This window comes from Corvus hawaiiensis, chromosome 13 (genome assembly GCF_020740725.1).
Source record: "Corvus hawaiiensis isolate bCorHaw1 chromosome 13, bCorHaw1.pri.cur, whole genome shotgun sequence".
Lineage (NCBI taxonomy): Eukaryota > Metazoa > Chordata > Aves > Passeriformes > Corvidae > Corvus > Corvus hawaiiensis.
The window spans coordinates 14,251,207-14,277,047 of NC_063225.1; the positions used below are offsets into that span (position 1 = coordinate 14,251,207).

At 39.8% G+C, this 25,841-nt stretch overlaps 1 protein-coding gene across 8 annotated transcripts; it reads right to left on the reverse strand.

The window, feature by feature from the left end:
- Positions 1-1,091: 1,091 nt before the first annotated feature.
- On the reverse strand, positions 1,092-24,686 carry SLTM (SAFB like transcription modulator). Of its 8 annotated transcripts, none has more exons than XM_048317922.1 (21): positions 24,469-24,686; positions 23,719-23,806; positions 17,076-17,140; positions 16,586-16,768; positions 16,103-16,150; positions 15,071-15,098; positions 13,250-13,664; positions 12,640-12,689; positions 10,339-10,457; positions 8,626-8,775; positions 8,427-8,536; positions 8,179-8,339; positions 7,762-7,853; positions 7,375-7,538; positions 6,124-6,298; positions 5,412-5,536; positions 4,718-4,888; positions 3,549-3,863; positions 2,994-3,132; positions 2,099-2,256; positions 1,092-1,745 (listed from the first exon to the last, which is right to left on the reverse strand). In XM_048317922.1, exons 1-21 carry the CDS (start codon positions 24,658-24,660, stop codon positions 1,637-1,639), a joined length of 3,057 nt encoding a protein of 1,018 aa, XP_048173879.1. In that variant the 5' UTR covers positions 24,661-24,686; the 3' UTR covers positions 1,092-1,636. The 8 variants fall into 8 exon arrangements, 7 of the variants coding, with proteins under 7 accessions (XP_048173879.1, XP_048173878.1, XP_048173873.1 ...); XM_048317921.1 differs by having other exon boundaries at positions 13,250-13,718; XM_048317916.1 differs by having other exon boundaries at positions 2,994-3,144; positions 13,250-13,718.
- Between the last annotated feature and the right edge of the window lie 1,155 nt (positions 24,687-25,841).

The following is a 25,841-nucleotide window of genomic DNA, read 5'->3' on the forward strand; positions in this document are numbered from 1 at the left end:
CTGCAGCCAAATGCACAAGTACTTTTGAAAATACACTCTTGAACTTGTACTTTCTCTTGGAAACTCCTGCAGCAAAACTCAGTAAAATTGATCTTCAATTTTTCTTTTAAGAAGTGAGCAAGATGTATTAAATATATCAAGGTAAGTGACACACTTGCTGAGACAGTGCATTTCTTTTGTTTAAACCTAAATATTTGTCAGATGTGAATATCCATATAGGATTAATTAGAGACAATGCTGTTACACCACCACGTTACTTCTCCATCATTCCTGAAAGGCTACTACTCGAAACCAGTTTAGCTTAACTCATTTTCTGCTCTGCTCTTAATTCCCTTGGAACACTGCAGGTGCTTAGCAGTTCTTCCACACAGTGAGCAGAAATCAGCATCTTCTTACTGCTTCATGCCTTAAAAAAATGTTACTTGAATCCTTTTATCACAGGCAGTCTACCAGTAAGCACTTCAGCTCTTATTCAAGGACTACTTCCTAAGCTCTTCTGTTCTGGTAGGAGTCCCCTATTCATTTGGGTAACCATCCACCACCCAGCTTTTCCAAATGGGGCTTACTTGCTCTTCTCCCTTGCTGAATAGTAGTGTTGTAACTATACCCATACCCTGGCTGGGTGATAAATGAGTCCTGGCCTGGCTGTCTGGCATTTCTATTCCAGCCAGGTGCAGAAAGGTTGAACACAGACCCTTACATACTGACCCAAACCAAAAGGCTTAACAAGATGCAGCCCTTTTGCTCAAGGCCACATTAGTCAGCAGCTGAAGGAGTCCCCAAGCCCTGTAAGCAGAGTGTGTGGTAGTCTGGTGTAAAAACCCAGCTGTTTCAAAGTTCCACAGAGTTTTGCTAAACACAAAGAGCAAACTAAAATTATTTCTTTGGGCCTTCCTTGAGCGTTCTTCTGCTTTTTAGTTCTAATCTTTCTTCTGTGAGCAAATGTGCTTTTAAGTTTTCAGTAACAGTGAAGGAGACAAAGGAGTTTTAGTTAGAACCTAATGGCACTCATGTTTTGATTTGCTATACCAACATACCTGTTTAATTCTGCCTTCCTGCCCCAAATACTGCTTTAAAGACTTACTAGAAGCTATACAGAATATGAAGGTTTATTTCAAAAGAATACATTTGCAAGAATACACATAAATGCACTCAATGTAACAGTACCTTCTGCAAAAATAGGTTACATAATACCCAGTAATGAAAGAACAAATCTTATTTCTCTACAGATTAGAAAGCAGAGATAATAGCCTGGACAACCTTCAAAATGGAGGTTATTGTGGATGTTGTGAGAAGTAGCTAACTTTAAAGCATGACACCACAGAGCTAATGTTGGTAAATCAAACTACTAGCACACAGCTGCAAACTATTCTTTTATACAGGATTAACAAATATTTTGGTTCCAATTTCTTTTTACACAGCTCTAGTGCCTCAGGGAAAATGCTTATCAAAGATACACAAAAACTATCCAAAATTACAACGTAACTATTAAAATGCCTCCAAAATTGAGAGGAAAATAATCATGTTAAATTAAAAAAATTTAACCAGGATTTCCAGATAAGATTTCCTGTTCTTAATCAGAGAAAGTTTACAAGAGATTTCAATAAGTTATCTTGAAACCAAGCAGCTGTAGATCTTAGAATCTTCGTGGAGGTCCACCTTTAAATGGCTTAAATCCTGAGCCACTTCCCCTCTGCATGGAATTGCCTGTGATCTGTACAACTCTATTAATGGGTGAAGAGTTACTGGAAACAAAAGTTTTAAAAAAAGTGTTATGATACATATCTAAACTCCTGGTGCACAGGTAATAATGTTCTTACATCTTTTATCAGTCAACTGTTAAACTGTAAGTCTCAAAAGAGACTTTAAAACATGCAGGAAGAGACTTTGCAAGAAGTCCCTGACTCCTGTGCTGCTGGACCACGCTGCCAGCAGCAATACCCCTGGGGAGCCCTGTGCTGGCAGGGCAGGTGGGGCTGAGTGTGTGTAGCAACCACAGGGAATCACCCTGCTGCTACTGACACTGCTGCACTTCCTAAGGACACCAAAGCTTGCCGGGGCTCAGTAGGGAATGGAGAGGAAGGAGTGGTTTCTGTACCTTGTATGTGGAGCCATCATGCCCCCTCCTCCACGGCCATCTCCCATTCTCCTTGTGTCATGATAGCCACTTCCTTGAGAACTAGGTCCATGCCATTCTTTCCTTGGTCCAGTTTCACGACTGTGGCGTTCTACAACGTGTCTGTCCTCGTTATAGTGCTGGTGAGAAAGCGACAGTCAGTCATTCTCAGAAAGAAAGGGCTGTTCTATCTACAGCAAACAAACTTTTCAAGAAAATTAAGCTTAAGCTGATAAAATAAACCTAACTCCAGCACCTTTTAAGATTTCAGTCCATAGGCTGCTCACACATGTTTACAATATTCCTGTTAATTCTAGGTAACAGAAACTTGTTGCAACGGCAAGTGTGTGGGTATGGAGGGAGTGAAGTTCCATGAACTCATACTTTACTCCCAATTCTGCCCTGATCTCATGATCACTGGCATAAAACTCAGTAAGAAGAACATTAATACTTTTTAAATGCTTCAGGATTTACTAGCAGGAGTAAGTTAGTCTGTAGTCTTTTAAAGAAAAGTCTTGCAAAAGGATTTTCTCTCAGTATCACATTACAAATTACAATTACAAACTGCACTGAAAGTAGCAGGCAGTGTATGGTTAAGACCTTGAAAAGGTGATGACAAATTCTCAAAAGCTTAATTGACTACTCTCTCAGGTATTTTTCTGATCTATCATAAAGATGCCAGACAAGGAGAATAGGGTAATTTTTCTGCAGTTTCTTGGGTTATTAAAAAAAGAACCTTAAACATAAAGAAAACTGACTTGAAAACAGCCAGAATGCTTGTGAATCATTTTGATGATGCTGTATGGTCATTTTTCCAGCATGAGTCTGCATTTTCCAGCCTCTCCTTCATGCTCACAAACACAAGAAGGTGACTCACTTGTCCTCCACCTCTCTCTCCCATCACGCCCCGTTCTCCTTCCCTGCCTCCATAGCTGGAGGCGCTGCTGCGGCTCCCGGGAGGTGCTCCCCTCATGTGGCCGGACACTTCCCTTCCCGACCGATCTGGCCTCTCGCCTCTGTAAAAATTGCTTTCATCAAAATTTTGGTTTCAGTATAGTTGAATTGGTACCAAGTCATAGCACATGTAGACAGCAGAGATTCCTGTGGTTCCTAGCAACCTGCATCTGACTTCTTAGAAACATTCTTTTAGATCTGTGTGGCTCTTTAAATAATTACAGCTCACATGTTACTCGTTTACATCTGCATTCTACACAAAAGCCTCCTTAACTCTGTGTTAAATCCCATCTAGGTACTGGATGCAATTTAGTATTTGCTAACCTACAGATTTCTTCTCATGCTTTTGAAAAGTGATGTTGCCATTCTTTAGGAGGGGAGGGTCTATTCTCTCTTAACGCACTAATTCTTGAGGGATTGCTACTATGGATAAATTCTACAAGAATCAGTACTTTCACTGGTTAGTCAGCAAATTTACCTGCCATCCCGTTTGTCTGTGCTTATGCTTCCCTCACTCTTCCAATTTGTTTGCCTAGGTGGGTTGGAACCAGTTTCTCTGGGATGTCGGCCGTGTGGAATTTCTGGTCTGTCATGAATTATCACTGTTCTCCTTTCATCTCTGTCTCCTCGCACTTCCCGTCTGTCTGTGTCCCGGAGTTCACTTCTTGGCTGTGGTGGTTCATTTCTTCTGGACTCACTGAAACTCTTGGGATATCTCTCAAACCCTGGCTCTTCTCTTCTTGCTGTTGGGCGGGTCTTTTTTGCCTCCCCTTGATTTACAAAACGATCTCGCCTAAGTTGTTAAAGTAGGAAAGAGTCATTTGCTTGTTTTCCATTTTCACCTTTCTCTGCACGTGTAAGCACAAGCATGAGGATATAAAATATCATCTTTGTATTACTTGTTTGTTACTATATACGTGGAATAGAAATCAAAGATACTTCCCAAATTGTATTTATTTCTACAATTGTAATTTTGAGCTTGAGTTCTAACAGCCAGTTAAACATTTCTTTATGCACTTATTTGTTCCTATTTTGGCCAGTGTAATTTAAGCAATTATGGGGCTGCCATTTTGCCCAGTATGGGCAAAACAGAGGGAATGCTAGATTTCTCAAGTCAGAATTGTATTTACAATTCTAGTTCACTGAAACCTAAAAGTAGAAGTCCAGAAGCTACAATTATGTGATCTTAGCTTTATAAGTGGTTACTGGAGATGTTTAATGGAACCATGAAGTTGCATCTAGAACCAGCATTTACTGCACAGTTAATGGATTCTGAGGAATGCTCTTAACTCTCCTTCAATCAGTTGCTTTTAGCCTTGCTTCTTAAGGAGGCAAGTTACCAAGTTGGACACAGGAAATCCATGAGAACTCATGACTAGATGTGAAAGAGGAAGGAATAATTGCAAAAATCCTTTTGAAATGTCTCACAAAAAAGGCCACCAGGTAGCTAATTTAAAGCCCTCAGAGAAAAGCAATTAGATTCCATGATAAAAGTGGCCAGTCCTGAAGAAATGTCAGGACAGTACTCCAATTCTATTACATCAGAACTGTATAAAGCCTTTAGCACCACGTTCAGTTTTGAACAGTTAAGAGTGAAATCCACAGAGATACTGGCAGACTAATACCTGCTCCATTATCTAAACTTACCTATCAAAAGAAGATGATGGAACAGAAGAACCTTCTGGATATCGGCCTCGTTCTCTGTGATCAAAGTCATTGAACCTGTTCTGCTGGCGGCTGTAATCTGAGCCATGGCCAAAACGTGCATCTGTATCAAGAGCCATCTTCTTACTCTCACTCCAGTAAGGATCATCTCTCCTTTAGCCAAAACAAAGGAACCCTCATCAGTCATATGAAGCCAAATCAAGGCCTAATACACAGAAAACTGTTGAGAGTCAGTTGTCTATTTCAGAAGATGTTCATTTGACCTTTGGAAAGCCACTGACAAAGGTAGACTCCTTAAGAGTAGTGGACAAAACCATTTAAGAAAACACACAAAACTAACCATCCATTTAGCAGAAATATGAATTCTTAAAGTAGAAGCTAGAAGCTTCAACCATTAAGGCAGAACAGCTTTTCTCAGCAAACGCTCTGAATTGTGTTTTTTTCACACAATATGAATTAATTCATGGCATGCTTCTCTAATTTCAAAGCTCCCTCCTACAGATAAGGAGCGTTTCATGTTTGTAATAAACTGTTAAACCAAACAAATACCAGAAATCCAGTTCTTCTGTGAAGACCTGCTTCAGGTACAAATGCATTTTCAAGTCTGATACAAGGCTTGTAGCTGTTTCTTTTTATTATGCACTGCAAAAAAAAAAAAAACCAGTTTGAGAATTACCTGTGATCTACATCCCGTGGACGTTTCAAAGAATTCCTCTTTTCCTGTTCATACCGGAGCTGCTGCTGTTGCCGCCGAAGTTCCTCCCTCTCCCGTGCAATTCGCTCCGCTTCTTTTCGACGTTCCTGCCATGAAAGAAACCACAAGCAGAACAGGTCTTTACTAGAGATAACCTTTAGCAGAAAAATGTCAAGGGATAGGTCTGTATCCTTGCTACCTGTTCTTTGGGTATCTGATAAAATTCATCCTTGGGTAGCATCCAAGATTAAAGAGCACAGGGAATTACTTCTCTAAAAAAGCAGACAACAGATCTGGAGATGCTATTGGCTGTTACATAGAAATGTGTCCGGGTAATTTCTTGTATTACTACTGTATTTATTGCCCAGAAACACTTCTTGAAGTTTGCAGTGGTATTCTATAGGAAAAATCTAGTACAATTATGAAGAGTGGTATAGGCAAAATGATCCATTGTGCTTCATGTTTAGAGACTGATTTGTATAGCTGCTACAGTAGCAAGCATTTTACACCAAATTACTCCCAAGCAAACAAGATAAAGATTCCTGTTGTTGTACATTGTGGATTATGTAACGCGTGCTGGTTTTCTATGAAAGAAAAAGGGCTGGGTGGAAGGGTGAAGAGCAAAATTCCCCACAAGTGCAAACTCTGCCATCCCCCAAAAAGCTCCTCCACAGTCCAGAGCCCAACTGCCCACCTGTTCAATCCGAACACGCTCTCTCTCCAAACGCTCCCGTTCCATCCTCTCCCTCTCCAGCTTTTGCCTCTCAATTTCAAGTCGTTCCCTTTCCCTCTGCAGGCACTCTTCTCGCTCGTGCATTATTCGTATCCGTTCTCGCTCGCGGCGCTCTCGCTCAGCAATTTCTCTTCGCCTGAAGAAAAAAAAAAAAGAGGTAGCAGAAATTCATCTAAAAAATGTTGTCATCCAAAGCTAACATCACCTTAGGCACAGACATTAAAAAACTATTTCAGAGTAAGCTTTTCACAGAAGTCCTTGCACCAGAAGTCTACTCCTTTTAGCCCCAAGTAGCCGAAATGGTTTTAGCTTATCTACAGAACCATCAGCAGACAACTGATAGGAAAAGTTATTTCAAGAATCATTTCTTGATGTATTTTATTCTTAATGTGGATTTCTCATTTGTCATGTGGCACACAGTAACAACAGTATTCAGTAGCCAAGAATATGATTGGATCTAAAAAATAAATGCTATATTAGGTCTTGTCCTCTTCAAGCTAACAAAAAATTTACTTGTGGTTTTCTGTCCAAAAAGTAAGACAGCCGATCATAACCACTCTGAGTTGCACAGGTTAGTAGACTCATGAACAGCTTCATTTTCTTTCATCTTTCTACCTCCCATAGTACAGCCTAGAGGAGGTGCAAAAGGCATTTTCTCCTTTAAGGTTTATGTTTGCTGGGAATTCCTTTGTTTAGGATTTATTTCCCTTTGTTTAGGGAAACCCAGCTGACAACACAGCTCATTTTAACTGCTCTTTGCAAGCTTTTGGCCATACGAAAACAGCAGAACAGAACAGTCTAGCCATTTGGTCCTTCTATTTAAAGGGTCAAGATTGTATTATGCTTGAGTTGTCATTTAGATACACAATGTTATGGTTAAAAACAAACAAACCAGCCCTAAACACTACTTTGGGCCCTGTCTCCTAGTCTACCTCTCACCTTTTCAAAAAGAAAACTGGCATGCAGTAACACTTATGAGATACACCCCCCACTGAAACAAACTCTAAGCTGTGTGTGTACATGTATAGCTATTAAAAGGTAACACAAGAATTTTGGAGTTTGTTAATTCACATAAAGATACTGTTAGGTAAAGTACCAGACTTTAACATCTGGTTAGGAGGCTTGACAGAATGCATTCTGATTAGATTTCTAAATATAGTAGCTGATCAATTAATGTATAAAATAGCCTTTAGCAAGAAGTTGAATTACTACCTTCGCAGTTCAACAGCTCGTCGTATTCTTTCCAACCGAACCATGTGTTCTCGCAATCTCTGTTCCTTCATCTTTTCAAAAGGCAAGATATCCTTTCTACCCCTGTATTCCCTGAATTTCACTTTATCTTGAATAATACGTTCTTTGTTCCTCAATATCTGTGGCTATAGATAGAGATTACAATGGTTATTTCAGAAGTCTCATTCATTTAGGGAGATTTCTGGATGTTACGTTCAAGTATCATTAATGACTTAGCAATCCCAAAGCATACAAAGCTTCTATCTAAGCTTAACAGTTTGTGATAGTTTATTGACTCTTCAGTGCAAATATCAACTGCAAGGTAGGATCAAATAAGGTAAGGATTGCATCAAATCTATAGATACTTACTTTATCAAACCTTCCCCTTCTAACTGTCCTAGTGTGGCCTTGGTCTCCTTTTGTTTGGTCTAAAACTACAACTTGACCTGGGCTTTTACCACCTAGTGAAGGGGGGAAACAAAAAAAAAAAAAAAAATAAAAGGAGGTTTAAAAACACACACACACACAACTATCTCTATTTGCCTATTATAAATTTTCCTTAGTGAATTCTAAATCTCTGAAGTGAACTGGTACTGGTAGGAGAAGCATACCAGCACATGCCTGTAACTGAGTATTAGTATAAAGTATGGAAGTAGTAAATGTGTTACTGGAGTCTAAAAAAGAACAGGTGTTTAATTGTCTGGTTTCCAGTAAGAGCAAGAACATGCCCCCAAGACAAGTCAGACACACAGATTCAACAGGAGGAAATATGGCTATATGGCATACTTATTCTTTTCTTTTCTTCAGTTTTTTTAGTGGATTCTTGATTAGGGCCACTTGTTCCATTATCACTCTTCTCATCTTTACCTTCTGTTTTCTTGGCTTCTTTACTTTCTTTTTTTTCAGATTTCTCTGATTTCTTTTCTTCTTTTTTGGTTGATGGAGTTCTTATTAGGAAAAAGAACACATAAATCCAATGAGGAAAATTCAACTTAGAGGATTTTCACAATTTCAGAAGATGTGAAATTTCTTACTTGCTGGCTTTGTCACTTGATGCAGTCTTCTTATCTCCTATGCTCCTACCCGAACTAGATTTCTCATCACTTTCCTTCTTCAATTCTTTTTTGGAGGGATCACCCTTCACCTATTTTTTTTTCAAAAGCAAATAGGTTAATACAGATTCTTGTAAAAGATGGTCTATTTTGGGAAAAGTCTTCATGTTATGAAACCTACTTTCTCGACAGAGATTTGCTGTCCGTGCAGCTCTGTTCTGTGCAGGTGTGCAATACATCTGGCCACTTCTGTGCTAGAGGACATTGTTACTATGCCGTAGCATTTTGCCCCTGGGCTTCGTGCATTTGTGACCACCTTTGCACCAAGTACCTATGCAAACAGGAAGAATTTAGGTTCTGAGAGAAACATTTCTACTAAGGAAGCTATGGTATTCCAGTAAGATTTTTACCCTAGTATGTAAGAAAACTAAACAAATTCACCCCAACAGCAACATAACTCCTGCCCCATTAGAAAGACTGACTGACACTCCCAAGCTATCAAAAGCTTTGAGAACTTTATCCCAACTTGCACATCAAGGCATATTAATGCTTGCATCCTGCTTTGACCAGTCACCTCCTCATGCCCATTATCTAAATGCTTCTCTTCAGTTATTGTCGAAATTCATTCACAGAACCACCACCGACCTGAATTTGATGGTTCATCTCTGACAGATGAACCCCCACAAAAAGTCAGCAGCTGCCAATTAATGGCAGGAACATATAAGCAATATTATGTAGTAACTTACAAAGGGAGCCAATTCTTCAAAGTCATCTAGCAAGTGTGTCAGTTAAGCCATTTTAGCATTCAGCTCTGACATCTGCTTCTTGAGAAGGTGTTAAGCTTTGTGTTCCCCCACCTTGCTAGAATTTCTATAGCCACTGAAGCCAGTCTTTTTGCCATAGTCATGCTTTAAAGGCAACAATTTTATCTTTCTAGCAGACTGTCATGGTACAGTCATTAAGTATTTCCCAATCAATTTTAAAACTGGGAAGCCATGTAAATATAACTACCAACCAGTTTTACAGAGAAAACAGCCAAAGTTTCAACAAAATATACTCTCAGGTGTCCACACTTGTGAATGCATTAAATAAAATCGCCTAATAAATTAATTAGAAAAATTAGATATGCAATAATAAATACACATACTTGATATTCACAGTGCTCAGGTTCTAACTAGTTCCCAAGATACAATAATGCCATTACCTGCACAGGCTTACACAAACACTACAAATTCACATGGTTATCAGCAACTCCTTTGGGAAAATGACAACAACCCTGGGTTTAGAAGACTGCTTAGCTTTTAAGATTTCCGCATTGTTTTATGGAATTTGTATGTTTAAATTAACCAAAACTGGGAAAACAGACTTAAATTAAGCAGCCTGTAAAAAAAAAAAATCATTAAGTCATTGAAAGAGTCCCTAAAGGATCATACATTAAATGTCACATCTTTTTACCTATTCTTCCTATTCATAAGCCTTCAGAACACATTTTAAAAACAGTCTCCCAAAGCAGGATGTTCTATAAAGACTGTTTATATTACGATTTTATCATTTAGTACTTTATCTCGCACTCATGGTTAAACGCAGTTGCTACAAAGGAACACAGCCATCATTACTTTAAAAGCCAGTCCTGACCAGAATATTCAAGTATTTGTGAAATTTCTTTTATACTTATCTTACCTCCACAGGAAGAAAAACTTCTTATAAAATGAACATATGGTTCTTCCTGTAAGCATACACTCTTACTGCTGCAAGTATGGGGTTTTAGACTGCACTGGCCAAACATTTCCTCTAAAACCTTTATTTAAATCAAGTATTACTCAATTTGTGTAACTGAATAGAGGAGGGGGAATAGACACACACCACACACATGGTATCACACCCCATGAAATACCTTTCCATATTTGCCAAAGAGATTTTTCAAGTCAGCAGCTTTTGTGTTGGAAGACAGTCCGCTAACCCACAGGTTTCTAGTTGAACTTCCACTGCTACCACTAACACTGCTCGCGCTTCCTGAAATAAGTTTTACAAAAGAGCCAAAAAATTAAGGAGACAAAGGTACCATGAATATTTAACTGAAGTGTTGCTGAAAAGAGAAACGTAGCATGTTACCTCTAAGTAATTGTTTATCTGGTTACCTTTCTTGAAAAGACTTCTATAGAAAAAAAATATATATGCCACAAGATTTCATTCATTTAACCATGTATTGAGACCAACAGCTTGGCTAACTTGTACCCAAAGGACAAAGACAGAAAAATAATACAAATCTTTAATAAAGGCATGCTTTACCCTTCATTTGGGTATGTACATTTAGCTTCAATATCTGGCTTTTATCATTAGCTTCCATCCAAGAAATATTTTTCGTACAGCATTTGTTCTCTATCATGATGTCTGTACACTGCTCAAGTTACCAGAGACAGCAGCAAGGCAAATACAGAAGACTTAGATAATCCCAGCCTCCAGAATCACGTGGTCAATTTTCACAACTTCTTGAAGTATCGGCTTCATCCAGAGCAGATTTTTAAAAATACTACTGGATGTAGAACTGGATACAACCTAGCAAAATTATTTCCCACATACTAAGGAAAATACTAAATAAAAGCTGGAAAAACATTATATGCCTTAAATACTCCCCCCACCCCATGTATTAGGTATTTTTGCAACAACACAGCAACAACAACTCAAGAGACTCATGTAATCTCACTCCCAGTATCTTTTAGTCTTCAGTTAGGTAGTTCAGCTTGTTGTTGTTTGCTGCTAAATGTATGAACTGCTTTGGAATATGTTAAAATGCAGCCAGTCCTACAGGCAAGACCAGAACTGGATCTCTGGCTTGACAGACGGAAAATCTGGTGATGTGCAGTTTTAAAAGGTAATTTAACCATCTTGAGAAAAAAAAGGATAGTTTTGTTTCTTCAATGCATCAAGATTAACCAACAGAAAAAGGTAACAAATTTCAGTTATGGTCATACTAGGGTTATCTTGATATTAGATTAGATATATAATGAAGAAATTCCTCCCTGTGGGCCCTGGCACAGGTTGCCCAAAGAAGCTGTGGGTACCCCATCCCTGGAAGTGTCCAAGGCCAGGCTGGATGTGGCTCAGAGCGACCTGGAATAGCGGAAGGTGTCCCTGCCCACAGCAGGACATTGGAACAAGATGATCTTTAAAGTCCATTCCAACCCATAACGCTCTATGGTTCTGTGATACACTTAGAAAAATCAGTAAATATCATTAAACAGCCACTGGCCTGGCTTTGGCTGTGCATATTAGAGAAAGCCTTACAACAGTTACTATTACAGTTATCACATATACTACATAAATGAAGATACATGCTTACAATGAAACTGAAAGCAGATTTGCTGTAACTGCCATGAAAAGACACATCTACAGAAGACCCAATTATGTCTGCCACAAAAATTTCCTCTCAAACTGAGTTATCAGGTAAAGTTTCATTCATCCATTAGTGTTATGCCAGAGATTTTGTGACAAAGGTTTTTGGCAGAAAGGGAGTAGGTAAAATAAAGAGACACATGAGCTCACACAAATGCATTTGTTCAACCATGAAGCATCAGTATAACCGGTGACATTAATGTGCTCTTGAGCTCCACTCTTCAAACTTGTAATCGCAATACAGGGTTTTATGGAACCAGATGGAAACGCCAAGGCAGAAAAATAGGTTCAAATTTAATACATTGAACAACCACAAGCGCAATTTTGCAAGCTGGCATCGCACTGTAATACTTGGTTGAGAGTTCTGTTTATTTAAAAATGAGCTAGAATTACAAACAAGACAAAAAAATTCCTTGGCATTACATTTAAGTACTTGCAATTATTTTTTGCTTGTTTTGCTGTAAATTACAGCAGGCTTATCTGAGAAAATTATAGCTTCTCATCAAAACAAAGACTTGGGAAATGTTAAATGGAATTTGCTCCCAAAAACATTTTTGAAACAGGAGAACGTATCTTCATCAAGTCTTTACAGTAAGTATTTTTGATCTTATGACAAACCTGGCATAAGGAGAAACAAAATATATGGACACATACATATAGCAAATGATTACTGTACCTCTAGCATAATTTACTACAGATGGCTGAGTTGAATCATATAAGCCATTTTATCACATCGCAAGCAATTTCTCCATCAGGAAAGCATTTAGGGTTGTATTGTCTTGAACTAATTTGTAATAGTTACCTTTATCATCCTTTGATGTGGTCTTGCTTTCTTTAGATTCCTTAGTAGAGCTAGAGAAGCAAATTAAAAAAATCAGAAGAAAGTTGAAACTACAGAATTTGGTGTTGCATTTTATACTACTAACACTAACAGACAAGTTAACATTTCAAAAAATAAAAATGAAAAAGGGCCAGACTGTATATTTGAACAAATGATTCCCTTATGGATTCTTGCACTGATTTTCCCCAAGATGCCTGAAGATCTAGATTTTCTGACAACTCTATTCAGTGGATATATGGCAATCTTCTCCAGATTTCAGGACGGGGACTTGACTTCACTTTGTGTTCTTAGAACTGATAGCTGTTCATTACCATCATCACAAGGACATTTAAAAAAATCGTCAATTTGAAAAAAATAAATAAATGCTGACAATTCGACAATGCAATCAGTAGGACATAGTGTCTATACGAAGATCTTGAATTTTAAAAAGTAACTTATGGCGGTCAAAAAACCTATAGGCAGGAGCATAGGATACTAATTATAAGATTCTTGCTGCTACCCCCTTAATGTAGAGTGATCTTATTGAATGCTGGTACTCAGTATCGTAAAGAACTGACATAGAAAAACAAACCTCTTTGCTTGACCAGAGGCCCCAGTAGACGAGGGACCTTTCTTCAAAGTATCCTTTTCTTTGTCTCCAGATTCTGCTTTCTTTGAACCTTCTCTGGCTTCCTTCTTGACGGGATCACCCTTCACGCAGTCTTCCTTCTTACCATCTTTATGGTTCTCAGTCATCTCATAGTCCTTGCTTTCCTTCTCCAGGCTCTGTGAAATGGTATCCTGCACATCCTTTGGCTTACTTGCTTCAGAATCTGTAATTTTCACATTTTTACCTGTTTCTAGGAGGTCATCACCATCAAAATCCAGAGTGATGGCATCTTCGGCCTGGATTGTAACCGATATGTTATCATCCTCAGCTTCTTTCACAGAGGTGTTAGCTTCCATCTCTTCATGAGCCGTGTGAGCAGCCTCAGCTAGGCTTTCTTCTGAGGGAAGAGGTTTAGATACTTCTTGTGTACCATCACCAGAACCTGCTTTATCTAAGAGGATTTAACAGGAATAAATATGGCAAAACAAGAAGTTTAAACAATTTCATATGCATAAGCTAGAATAGGACCTAGAAAATACAAAGCCAGTTATTAGCACTGATGGAAGGTTAGAAAAAAACACAAGGTGTATTAACACAAATATAAATCCTTTACCCAGGATCACTTATTCTTCATGGCAAAACACATTTTCTAGAGACAAATACCAAAACATTAGGAAGGAGAATATGGTTCCATCCTGGAGATACCCGTTCTTCATAAGAAGTATCCATTTTCCAGTTTAGGATTTAGCATTCCAGAAGAAAATAGTTGCTTTGGACGTTCACAGTTTGATTTAATCTGTCTTTGAATCTTCCTGGTTCCAGAACTTCTAACATTTCGCAATCCGAAAGAATTACAGTCTTGGAGAATTCCAGCCAGTCTTCCACGTGGGTGTTCTCTGTTCCTTTCCTTTCCAAGCAGTTGCTTGGCAGTCAAGTGACTTGTACAAGGCTGCTGCAGAACATGGATGGGTGAGCCTTAATCCAGAGTTCGTAGACAAAGGTCCTCAGTCTTCATCCACTGGAAAGATTTTCCATCTCAGTCCCACAGAGACATCTCCAACCGTATTCTTGGATTTGCGTAGATGAGACATTTCCGCCATAGGGTCCCTCGTAAACACGGAGTCTGTAGCTTTATCCTGTAGCTTCAGTAATGTGTTTATTCCATCTTGTGTAAATTGATGGTGTTCCATGTCCTTTCGAGTCCACAAAAATGTAGAATCCTTAAGACTTCTGTCCAGGAAGTCTGTTTGCCCAAATGCATTAGATTCCTTCTACAGTTTCACTAATGAGCACAGCTTAAAAAATGGTAGCCACTCCACAGGTTTTCAAACACTTGTTTTACCATCCTGTGTACAACTGGTATTTCTAAGTGACAGTAAGCCAGGCATATGATGGTCCATACATTTGTGGGGTGCTCAACTTCAGTGTGAGTGTGTAGCATTCCACTCAACTAAACATCAGTTACTGCAGTGCAAGTTGGAAGCTTTGGCATCAAGACTTACCGTATATTAAAATCAGAGTCCTTGAATACTATGGGTTTTTATTAAGAATCATAGTATTACAACTGTATCATACATCCACCACAGTAACTGATAAGTACTGTAATCAACTCTTAAGAGTAAAGTAACTCTTAGGAGTGAAATAAACTGACTGCAGTGATTCCAGGTGCTGAGCTCAATGAGGAGACAACTGATACTTAGTGCTGGAGATAAGCCTAGTATTAGTAGAGACTGAATGTCACAAGATAAAGTTGCCTGCTCTACCAGAGTAAGACCTCTGAACTCTATTAAACTTTAGACATACCTTTGTCATTTTCTTCATCTTCACCATCCTGCAAGAAAAGGAAGTCAACACTAAATGTCTCCTATTTTGAAACTTTAAGCAGAACAGTTCGTATTTTTCACAGAATTTCTACTGTATGAAGGCAAATACTGAAATGAAAACTGTTTCCAAAGATTATCCAGGAACCAAACCTTTGCATCTCCCTTGTCAAATCACTAAAAAATTTTATGAAACTTCTTTATGAAACAACTAGGTATTTAACTGCAACGCTTGCAGTTTGTAGTTGGTTGGGACATGCAGATACTGTCTTACCCTTAACTCAATGGGACATTTCTAAACTATTCCACGTCTTGCTAAAGCCTTCAGAACAGATGTCACACTGCTGACTGCTGCTTTCAGAGAAATGCAAGCAGCCCGTCACTAGCTTTAAAAGCTCGAGAGAGAAGTCAGAAACTAGGTCGCCTCCCTCCGGTAAGTACTTAAAAATTAAACTCTGATTTCAATAGGTATTTACTTCTTTCTCATTAATTTTACTGAGAAAGAGATGCTGTATGACTCATCACTTTTCAGACATCAGTTCCATGTAACTCAGAATGAATTTCTGAACTTAGAAATACCAGACACCACCAAAACACCGAAAAGCAACTCTAAACAGCCACGCCCTGTTCCACACTCCGGACATTCTCTAAGGGCAAACTTCTACATTAAACAGAAGTTCTGAACTTCTGTACAGGCTGTGTATACTACAACAGTATCTGACATAGCCCTCTGATATGTTTTTAAGGGAGTGTGAAACAGTCTTTGTGAAGTCTATGCACTGAACACTCCCAAACTGTAGACAGGAATTGTGTCTTTAAATAGGTCAACTCACTTGGTATCACAATTATCTGCAGTATTAAATATTTGAATGAAAGCTTCCCATACTGTTTACCTTTATTGTCTTACATCATCTGACTCTAACATGCACACTGGAACAGAAAAACCAGTCTAAAGTGATCTTTTCCAACTAAACATACATGAAAATCAGCTTAACAGAATGGAATTAGAACTCACATGGACAGCTGGAAAAGTGTAATCTTCTATGTCTGGACGTGCATTTTCCTATAGAAATAGAAAAGGGACTTGATTAGCAAACTATAAGACACTCAAACATTCAGAAGTCAAGAGATTCAGTTAACTCAGAAAACATGTAAGTGAATACACAATGTGAACATCAACGAGCAGTTCTCCTGATGTAAATAATCTGAACACGGAACTGTAAGTTCACTACTAGTACAAGGGAAAAGGACCACTTAGGAACTAACTCTGTATGGACTCAGGTAGAATTTTATCAATCAGTGCCACATTTGTTTCAGGACTATTCAAATATAAACCAAGGCAAATAGAAAGAAAAGAGTAGAGTAAAAGAAAAAAAAAACCCTATATTTTAGAGATAAGCAAGACAAACTGAAAAACTAGTTCTGACTTCCTAGTAACAAACACTAGGAAAAATGTACATTTTGCTGATAAAAATTCATGTAAAATATAGCCAAGTACCTGACTTTCGGAATCCTTCTCCACATCTGTTGTCTCTGCTGGCTCCAGGTCACGGTATCTTTTCCTTTCTGCAGATGGTAGTTCTTTAGAATTCAAGTTCTCATCGTCAACAGATTCTTTGAAGTCCTTCAATTCATCATTTCCATCTTGATCACTTGCATCTTGAGTCTCCAGTTCACCTTCCTTTTGGTGTGAACACAAATACTTGGTATAACTGAAAGTACTAGCTTTATTCTGAAAAAATCACCGCTAGAATCAGTGTTTCACTGCTGGATTTATTATGTGTCTCACGCACATAATAAAACTCATAGTATGTTTTAAAAATCCCTCTGCTTCACAACCCTTAGGCATCACACTGTGAATACAGTAAAAACAATGCTCCAAATTTCCACATAAATTACCACAAACAAAATGGAAACTTTTTCATTAACTGAAGTCAAACATTAACCTTAAACACAAAATGGGAAAAGTTTTTACATACTTTTATTACCTTGACAAAGGAATCCTCTTCTACTGAAGCATCACCAGTCAATTCATCAGCTTCCTGCTTTTTACCTGAAATCATGGGATATGCTGTGACTAGACCTGCTATGTAGAGCACACTTCTAGCACTGATTATGTGTTTGGCCTTAGTTTATTACTCTCTACATGTTCCAGTTTAGCTGGATTGTTCACTACAGTATAACCCTCCAAAAACTGAGTAATTTTTAAGGCGATAAAATATCAGCTGAGTGAGGATGAACAATCAGTGCTGTTGAATAAACAAGTGGTTACATCCAAGTTAGAGATTTTAATACCAATCCTTCTATTTTGAGTGACAATGGAATTCAGGAGAATATTGAACTATAAACTAAACATTTCTAGAATTACCTAGTCATTATGACTTTGAAAAGGTCTTGCTTTATAGAATAAGTAACATCACTGAGAAATTAGGTTAGAACGAATGTCTAAAGATCACCTAGTCCACCCAACCTCCTGCTGAAAACTACAGTCAAGTTCCAAAGATGATGGAAGGGCTCAGGGCTTTATTTAGCTGCAGCTTTGAATATCCACAAGCATGGCAATTACAAGCCTCTGCAAGCCACCTTTTTCAGTACTTTTCATCACTAGAAGATGAAGTGAGACAGAAGAATTGAGTAGGTGAAGCCCTTCTGCTTTCTACATATGCTTTACTGTACTAAGGGCTTGTTTCATTGAGGAATTCTGTTCTTCCAGCACAGGCACACTCTTCTCTATTAGAGATGTCTCTGTGGGGATGACGACTAGACACAGTTCCCTTTGGAACCCACTGCATTTCCTTAATCTTCTGAAAAACAAGACCTAAGAACACTAGATAGAAACATCTCTACACAAACATACCCTTTGAAGAACGTCCTCTCTCTTTGATTCAGTCTATCAAAGATTAGCCTATGCAACAGTTTTCAGTAGCACAAGGTACAAAAGCAGTTCTGTTAGGAAGCGGCTTTACTGTATCTTCTGCTGAAACTCTGTGCCAATTCAAATGCAAATGAGATGGCAGTCATAATTAGCACTTAATACTTCATTTTTTGGCATCGAATCTTCCCTCCTCCCCATATCCTCTAATGAATGGCTAAATCAATTCTATAATTATTCCAAAGGAATAGAAAAGAAAACCATAAGCCAAAGTTTGACACAGTGTGGACATCTCTGCTAGCTGAACTACTCAATTTTTTCAGCCATTAATTTCCGTGGTCTTTCATATACAGTTCTTAAATTGCATTTCAAAGCTGGAAAGTACTCAACTACAGGGCAAGAAGAGACACTTGTTTTGGGTTTGCTTGGATTCCAGTTGGTTTTACTCATTTCCCTGAAAGGCAGCACTCTGACCATACTCCTAGAAAAAGTACACTGTTGTTTTCAGTACAGGCACACATTGATCTCCAGGAAAAGGCACATGGCAGAAGCTATTTCTGTGACTGAAAACATGAGATTCAAACTTCTAGATCTAAAGTCAGCATCACTGATTTTACCTCACTTAAAACAAACAAACAAACCAACACACAAAGTGTCTCATTTTATACTTGTAATGCAATAGGTTTGAGAGATTTTGGTGCAAAAAGCCAGCTGCACAGGCATACTAAGGGAAGCCAGCTCTTCTCAGGAAGAGGACTTACATTGGAAAGAACAGTTTCTGATGTGCATCACAGCTGATGCCTGAAACCAAGACTAACTCATATTTTGTGTTAGCTTTTTAGCATTCTATGATAGAATCTACAGACCCCAGGTATCTTCAACATAAATAAAAAGCAGTGAGAAACAACAAGGATTTCTACAGACAATCAACTGCTTTCTGTTTTACCCCCTCACATTTCAGTTTGTTTGTTAAACCTGAAAGACCAAGTTTTTCCTGCATCCTATATCCAGCTAAGCATACACAGAGACAGGCAAGCACACACAGTAGATGCTCAACACATTTAGCAACTATCTAGCATAGACCATCATGAAAGCTATTTAATCATTCATTTTGCCTGAGGAAATACAGCAGGTGAACTAGAACCGAGGCCTTATAGGGAACAGAAAAGAAAACCAAACCAATGACAAAGTTACCTCAAGTTAGCCCCACCATTACGCAATAGCAGCTAGAGAACTATATTTTATTGACCAGTCCTCACCAAGAGCAAGTTACAGCAGTCAGTAATGAAGCTAGTTGTATCTTTTCTTTGCTAATATATTGAGTAATGATTTCATTAGCCCTTCTTTACTATGTCTGCTGTATTTGTAGCAAATCCCATTTGCTCTGAGTACCAGAGGTATTCCCAGGCATAACAAGACCTTCACTTTTCAGCTTCAAGCCAGAAAGTGGTATAAGTCTGCTCTCCCTCTCAAGTTCTGTGTTTCAGGTTGCTTTGCTCTGGTTAGAGTATCATTGCTCAAAAGTGGCACTTCAAGGTTCTGATACAGATGGTTTTCAGATGTTGGTACAGTAACTTGCCAAAAAGCCAGCATCCACAAAAATTCAACATTTGTCTGACTGACTCTCATCCACCATGGGCTACTGAAAGGCACACCTAGCTCTTAAATTCACATAACTAAAATCAGATTGCAACAGATACCTTGCAAAAAATAACTGTTTCTCTGTACTTATTCAAGACCAGTGTTGATGTGATTGAAGGGTAAGTTAACAAACAGAGCCAGAACAGCTGGACCTTCTGCAGATAACAGGTGTAGATGGTCTCAAGTCACACAAGTTGTCAACACCTGATACAATTTCTGTACAGGTTTATCCAAGCAGTGTCTGTTGAAAATGTGTGTATGCAGCATTCACCACAGATCTGGGTGCCTAACAACACAAACACTTGTTTACCTTGGAATGATGGCACTCCTTTACAAGCCATGCTCAATCCCTTTGCTGGCAACAGCAATTGCTACACACCATAAAATTGCAACAGACTATTACACAGAGAACAAATATTCTCCTTATAAGTACGTAGAAGAATTAGAACATCTTTAAAATGTTGGTTTAACATTATGCAGTCTAGCTTTCATTTCATTTAAGCCCTACAGTAGCATAAGGTTATCCTACCTATTCATGGTCCTCCACGTGAGAAATTCAGGCTACCTTAGTGTTTACAGAATTATAGAAGACTGTATTCCAGACAACTCTTGAACTAGATATTTGCATGTCAGGCAGGAGCAGAGTGACATACTCATCAGAAAATTTTGGAAGAATTAAGAGTTTGTATTTCTTCTGGTATTTCTGCTGAAACTCTCAACAGGGTTCTGTCACACCTAATGCTAAAGATTCATCAAAAACATGGGATAGGACATAAACAGGAGATAAATCTTTACAATGGAATAAACTATAGCATTAAGAGTTAGTGCAATTTGAAATGTCTCATTTGCCCCAATATTAAGAAAAGTAAATAATCCTTCTCTATTTCTGTATTCTGAAATGGTATCATGAGGTACAAGAATATTTAAGTCTTCTACTGTGTCTACAAGATACAGTTCTTAGTCATTGTTTTTAGAAAGAAAGGTCTGTGAAAACCAAGTGTACAACTTAGTTTACTTTGTTTTGTTCTTATATTTAAGTAACTGAATGGTTTTAATAAAGAAGTCAAAATTATCTGGGCAACAGTACAAGCCAGCCACCGTCAGTGGTCAGCTTTTGATCCAAGAAACAGTAATGTCAAACTGGAAATTCAGTTGCCAACTAGATTGTTACCTGAGACATAAACTAACGGGGTAGCTAACTGACCTCAGAAACTTGTAGAGCAGCAAATAAACATCTTTGCTCACATGAATTCTGCAAGGTTAAAAATTATCAGCCTAAAATTTTTCCTTCATCCAAAACTCATCAGGAAAGTAACTTTCAATTACCAATTTTAATATTCAACAACATTTTTGACTGCAGATCCTTCAAAGGAGCATTCAAATCAAACATTTGAAAAGTATTTCATACTAGCAGTAAGGTAACTTCCTCTAGATACCAGACTAGGCAGCAGAACAGTTAGGCTTGAAAAGATAAGTTTTTTCTAAAAACTGTCATCTTTTTACAAAACAAGAAATTCATCCATAGCTACTAAAGGCTACAGTGGAGAGGCACAGCTGAGGCACTTAAAGGAGCACTTGGCATTTTTTCCTTTCAAACTTTAATTGGCAAAACCAACTGATCTTACCAGTATAACTCTGCAGTTCTTTATCCTAATTATTTAATTAAAGTAACGCCTGGAAAAAGTGTTAAATTTTTACTAACTTTGCATGAGGATTGATCAAGGATTCTTGTTGGATTACAGAACCCTTCTGAAAGCATTTTTTAAGTTGCATGAAATGAAGTCCCACTCTTAATCTTGTTCGCATTCTTCTCCCTTTTTGTAAGCATACACACAAAAAAAAAGCAAGGAAAGACAAGTGTATCATTCCCTCCCCTCACACACACCCCATTCCCACTCCAATTTGGCCTGTATCAATATTCCAGACAAGGTTTTTGGAAGAGACAGTGCTAGGCAATCAGACATCACGCTTTTTCCACAGACCCTAAGAGCTCCAGTAAAACTGGTTACAGAAGACTTTCAGATCTAAACCCTGGACCTAGCCACCTGACACACTTTGTGACTTTTTGCAAGGACAGCCTCCTTTCTTCCCTCCCACTGGCCTTTCTCTCTGGCTGCTATGAGGAGGTTTAATCATCACTTCCACTCCCTGCCCTTTCCTGAAGATGGGTTTTCTTTGTAAATTAATATCTAATACTCCTACCCTCCCTTGTACAGCAATAATAGCAGAGGGAAAATACTATAAAACTGGCAATGTCATTATTTTACTGCTGGACAGCAGTAAAATTAAAGACCCATCAGTATTATTAGTCTGAAGTTGGGGGGGAGGGGGTAGAAACAAGCATTAGCAAAGGCCTGGATCACTCAGCAAAATCAGTAAGGAGGAAAAACATCTCCCAGTGAATAGCTAAAAATCAAAAAATATATTTCATACAGTTAGAAATAAACCAATACAATAAAAAAATATTTCCCCTAGACTAAACAGTGAATTTTTCATATTCCACAATGAACTTCCCACAATTTTGGCACAAAATTTGCTCATAAGACTTTTGTAATCTAAAAAGTAATGAGGAAAAACTCCTGAGCTTGCAAAGTGAGCTGATAAGAACTTCACAAATGCTGTGTTTTCCTTTGTGGTTTACCAAGAACACACATGTCATGTGTATGCATGACGATTTGGTGCACAGGAGAGGTGGCAGGGAAGAGCTACTGAAGCCCTGCCTCAGGCAGCAGCAGTACTGGTTGGCAAACTACCTCTGAACTACCCAAGAAACCAGTTCAAGAACATTATGCATAGCATGGTATTAGTTTGGAGACTAGGAGGATAAAAAACAGGAGATAAGTGTTTGTCAAAGCAGAACATAGTGCCATTTAGAGCTCTACATGAAAAATTGTGGAAGAGTTTCCTTATTTAGCTGCCATGTAATTATTTTAATCATCAGTTACCTTTCTGAAGCAGGGAATAAAGTAATGTGACAGAAAAAAAATGAAACCACATTTGAAAGTTTATTTCCTTTCACTTCTCTAATGTGCGAAAAGTACGGAGAAGTTATTCAAACTTTCTAAGCAGACAGATTTTCTTACTAATTTCACCATTCACAGTACCAGACTGACTGAATAATCACTTTCACCACAAATCCTAGCCCATGACAAGTGACAGTGGTATAAGACTGTTCATGTCCAAAACATGCCCCTGTAGCACATGTGTGAGCATTCTTAGTGTGTATGTTCAATGAAGAACACGGTGCATAAAGCAGACAGGTCCTTTCCCAGTACTAATAGATCATGGATGCTCCCAGAAAAACTGAAAACACAATCCCAAACAAAAATCCCCCAGACTCCAAACTCACAAAACAGTATTTAAATTTTCAGGCAAAAGAAAATGGAGGGGAAAAATCTGAAAAAAAATCACTGCCAAACAGATCAGCACAAAAACTAAATATTAATGTCTCACAATAGAAAACCTAAAATCTCTTAATTAGACATTCCACGGTGAGACTTCAGCACCTATTCAGAAAATTCATGTTTTTAAACCCTGTCTTCAGTAGAGAGCATGCTAATACGCCCACACAACACAGTCCCCTTCAGAGAGTGACCCCCTAGCACATATTGCTGTGCCCTCATCACCAGCAGGGTCCAGCACCTGCTCACAGCTGAAGAACCTCTGCTGTTACACAGATCCTTCTGGACACGGCAGACACCCCACAGTACCTTCTGCTTCCACCCTGCACCTGCAACACCCCACATTCAGCATCTCTGAACACAGCACACTCCAAACCCCTCACAGCTCATCTACAGCACCTCAGCACACACAGCACAGGTCTCCAGGAGCTGTGAGCAGTACAGCCCCTACCTCACAACGCACATCTCTTAAGCCAGTCATTTTCCATCCATCTGTAGCTCTCTCTACATGTATTGCTCCAGCACTCCCATATATTGTCTATATACAGAGACTGAAAACAGACATGCAAGGCAAAGGATGTCTTATATGACAGACGTTATGAAAAGTAAAGTCACAACTGCACCCAAACTACAGACCCCAGTCCTACAGTCCTTCTTTAAGGTGATATATGCAAAAAAAACCTGCAAAAGAATAAAAATATATCAACAGATCCTAACCTTTGCCTTTAGTTGGTTTCTTGGTGGGTGTGTCAGCTGAAACATTTATTTCAATATTATCTGGATCACCTCCTTCCTCTTCAATAGCCTAAATGAGACAAAAAAAAAAATCCCAATTTTTAATGGCTTTCAGTGGAAAGTTGGGCAGTTTGACTTCAGTAGAAGTCTGTAAGCCAAACAGTTCTTTCAACATCTCAAAAATATTTTATAAAACGCTTTGGGTTAAACCTTTCACTTAAAGCGGGAGAAGAGCAAGGGGACACTAATAACAATGGCTGAGAGTTTCAGCTGTTAAAATGACACTTTGGAAGTACAGCTTATCAAGGATCCGCACATTTCTCTTTGGAAACGTAACACTAGAAGGCCACAACGACGTCCATAATGGCATTAAGGGCAGCTCAAAAACAGGACACGGGAAGCACAGACAGCCCTCAGCAACAACCTGCCCCGGGGCTCGCCCGACGAGCTCCGGCGCCCGGGGCCGCGGGCGGGCCTCAAGGCCGCGGGGCGAGCTCCGCCAGCCGGGGCGGGGAGCTCCGCCAGCCGGGGCACCGCGCCCAGCCCGGCCCAGAGGGGCCATACAGCGCCGGGGACTCGATGGGGCGGACCCTCGCCCGGGCACTGGAGGCACGGCGGGGACAGACCCCGCCCCCCACACCGGGACAGCGGCAGGGCCGCCAGCGCCCTGCCTCCGGAGCCGGGCGGCAGCGGCGGCCACCAGGGTGGGCCGGGCCTGCGCCCGCCGCTCACCTGCTTGAGCCGGGCGATGAGTACCGTCTTCACGCCGGTGATGTCCAGGTTGCGCCGCTTCAGCTCCGACTTGAGGTCGATGACGCGCAGGTCGCTGATCCTCTTGCTCTCGGTGGGCGGCGCCGCGGGCACGGCGGGAGCCGCGGGAGCCCCCGCAGCAGCGGCAGCGGGAGTGGAGGCGGCGGCGGCCATTTTAGAGCGGGCGGGCGAGCGCGGCGGCCGCGCGCACAATGAGCGCGATGCCCGGATGGAGCGCGGCCGGCGCGCGGCTGTGCGCAGGCGCGGAGTGGCGCACCTGGCCTGGAGCGCCCGCCCCGCCTGGGGCCCGCCCTGCCTGGGGCCCGCCTTGCGCGTCAGGGGACCGGGCCCCGCCGTGTTCCGGCGCCGCTGGCGTGCGCGGGAGATCCCGAGTGCTGGGAAAGGCAGCGGAGCTGGGGAGGGGTCTGGGGCGGCTGTCCTGTGCAGAGCAGCTGAGGAAGCTGGGAGGGGTCAGCCTGGAGAAGAGGCTCAGGGGTGACCTTATCACTCTCCACAACTCTCTGACAGGAGGGTGTAGCCAGGTGGGGGTCGGTCTCTTCTCCCAGGGAACAGTGCCAGGACGAGAGGACGTGGCCTCAAGCTGCAGTAGGGGAGGTTTAGGTTTGACATTAAGAAGAATTTTTTCACAGGAACCGTGATTAGACACTGGAACAGACTGCCCAGGGAGGTGGTGAAGTCACCGTCCCTGAAGGTTTTTAAGGAAAGACTGGAGGTGGCACTTGGTGCCGTGGTCTAGTTGGCATCATGGTTTTCGGCCATAGGTTGGACTCGATGATCTCAGACGCCTTTTCCGACCTAACTACTACTGTGATTCTTGCGTGCTCTGGTCACTGGCTTGTCAGAGTTTAGGAAATGAACAGTTGATCTGTTTCTGTAACAGTTTTTAATTTGAAGTATTCCAGAAGTACAATATTAATGTTTTAAATTGTTACCAAAGTACCTCTTCTGATGATTTATTAGGCTGTATTTGTACCAGGTAATGGAAGACGTTACTTTTTAGTTCCATTTCATTCATTTTCTATAAGGAACGCTTGAAGTTATTTTGTCAATAGTAGATATTACAGCTTGTACTAAATCTTCAAATGAGGCAGAATCTGTAAATTTAAGTGCCTGTAAATTAATTGAAGTCACAACAGTCCTCTTGTTCTGTTTCTTCACTCAGAAATTACATATAGATAAAAATGAAAAAATTAATTTTTTTTAACAAGTCTTCGTTAAACAACCTTTCATGCAAATTAAGTTCTGAATCCTGAAAGATTTGTTACACCATTCTCTTTTTTTCTTTTCAAAGTGAGCTTGGAAGTGCATTTCAAAATTACCTGAAGTAATGCTTT

Bases quoted from the DNA above. Each gene is read 5' to 3' on its own strand.
- SLTM (XM_048317915.1), bottom strand. From the start codon at position 24,660: ATGGCCGCCGCCGCCTCCACTCCCGCTGCCGCTGCTGCGGGGGCTCCC. The intron at 13,719-15,070 runs GTATGTCTAAAG...AAATCCTCTTAG, and splicing joins AGATGAAGAAAATGACAAAG to ATAAAGCAGGTTCTGGTGAT. The intron at 7,539-7,761 runs GTAAGTATCTAT...CTCTATCTATAG, and splicing joins GAAGGGGAAGGTTTGATAAA to CCACAGATATTGAGGAACAA.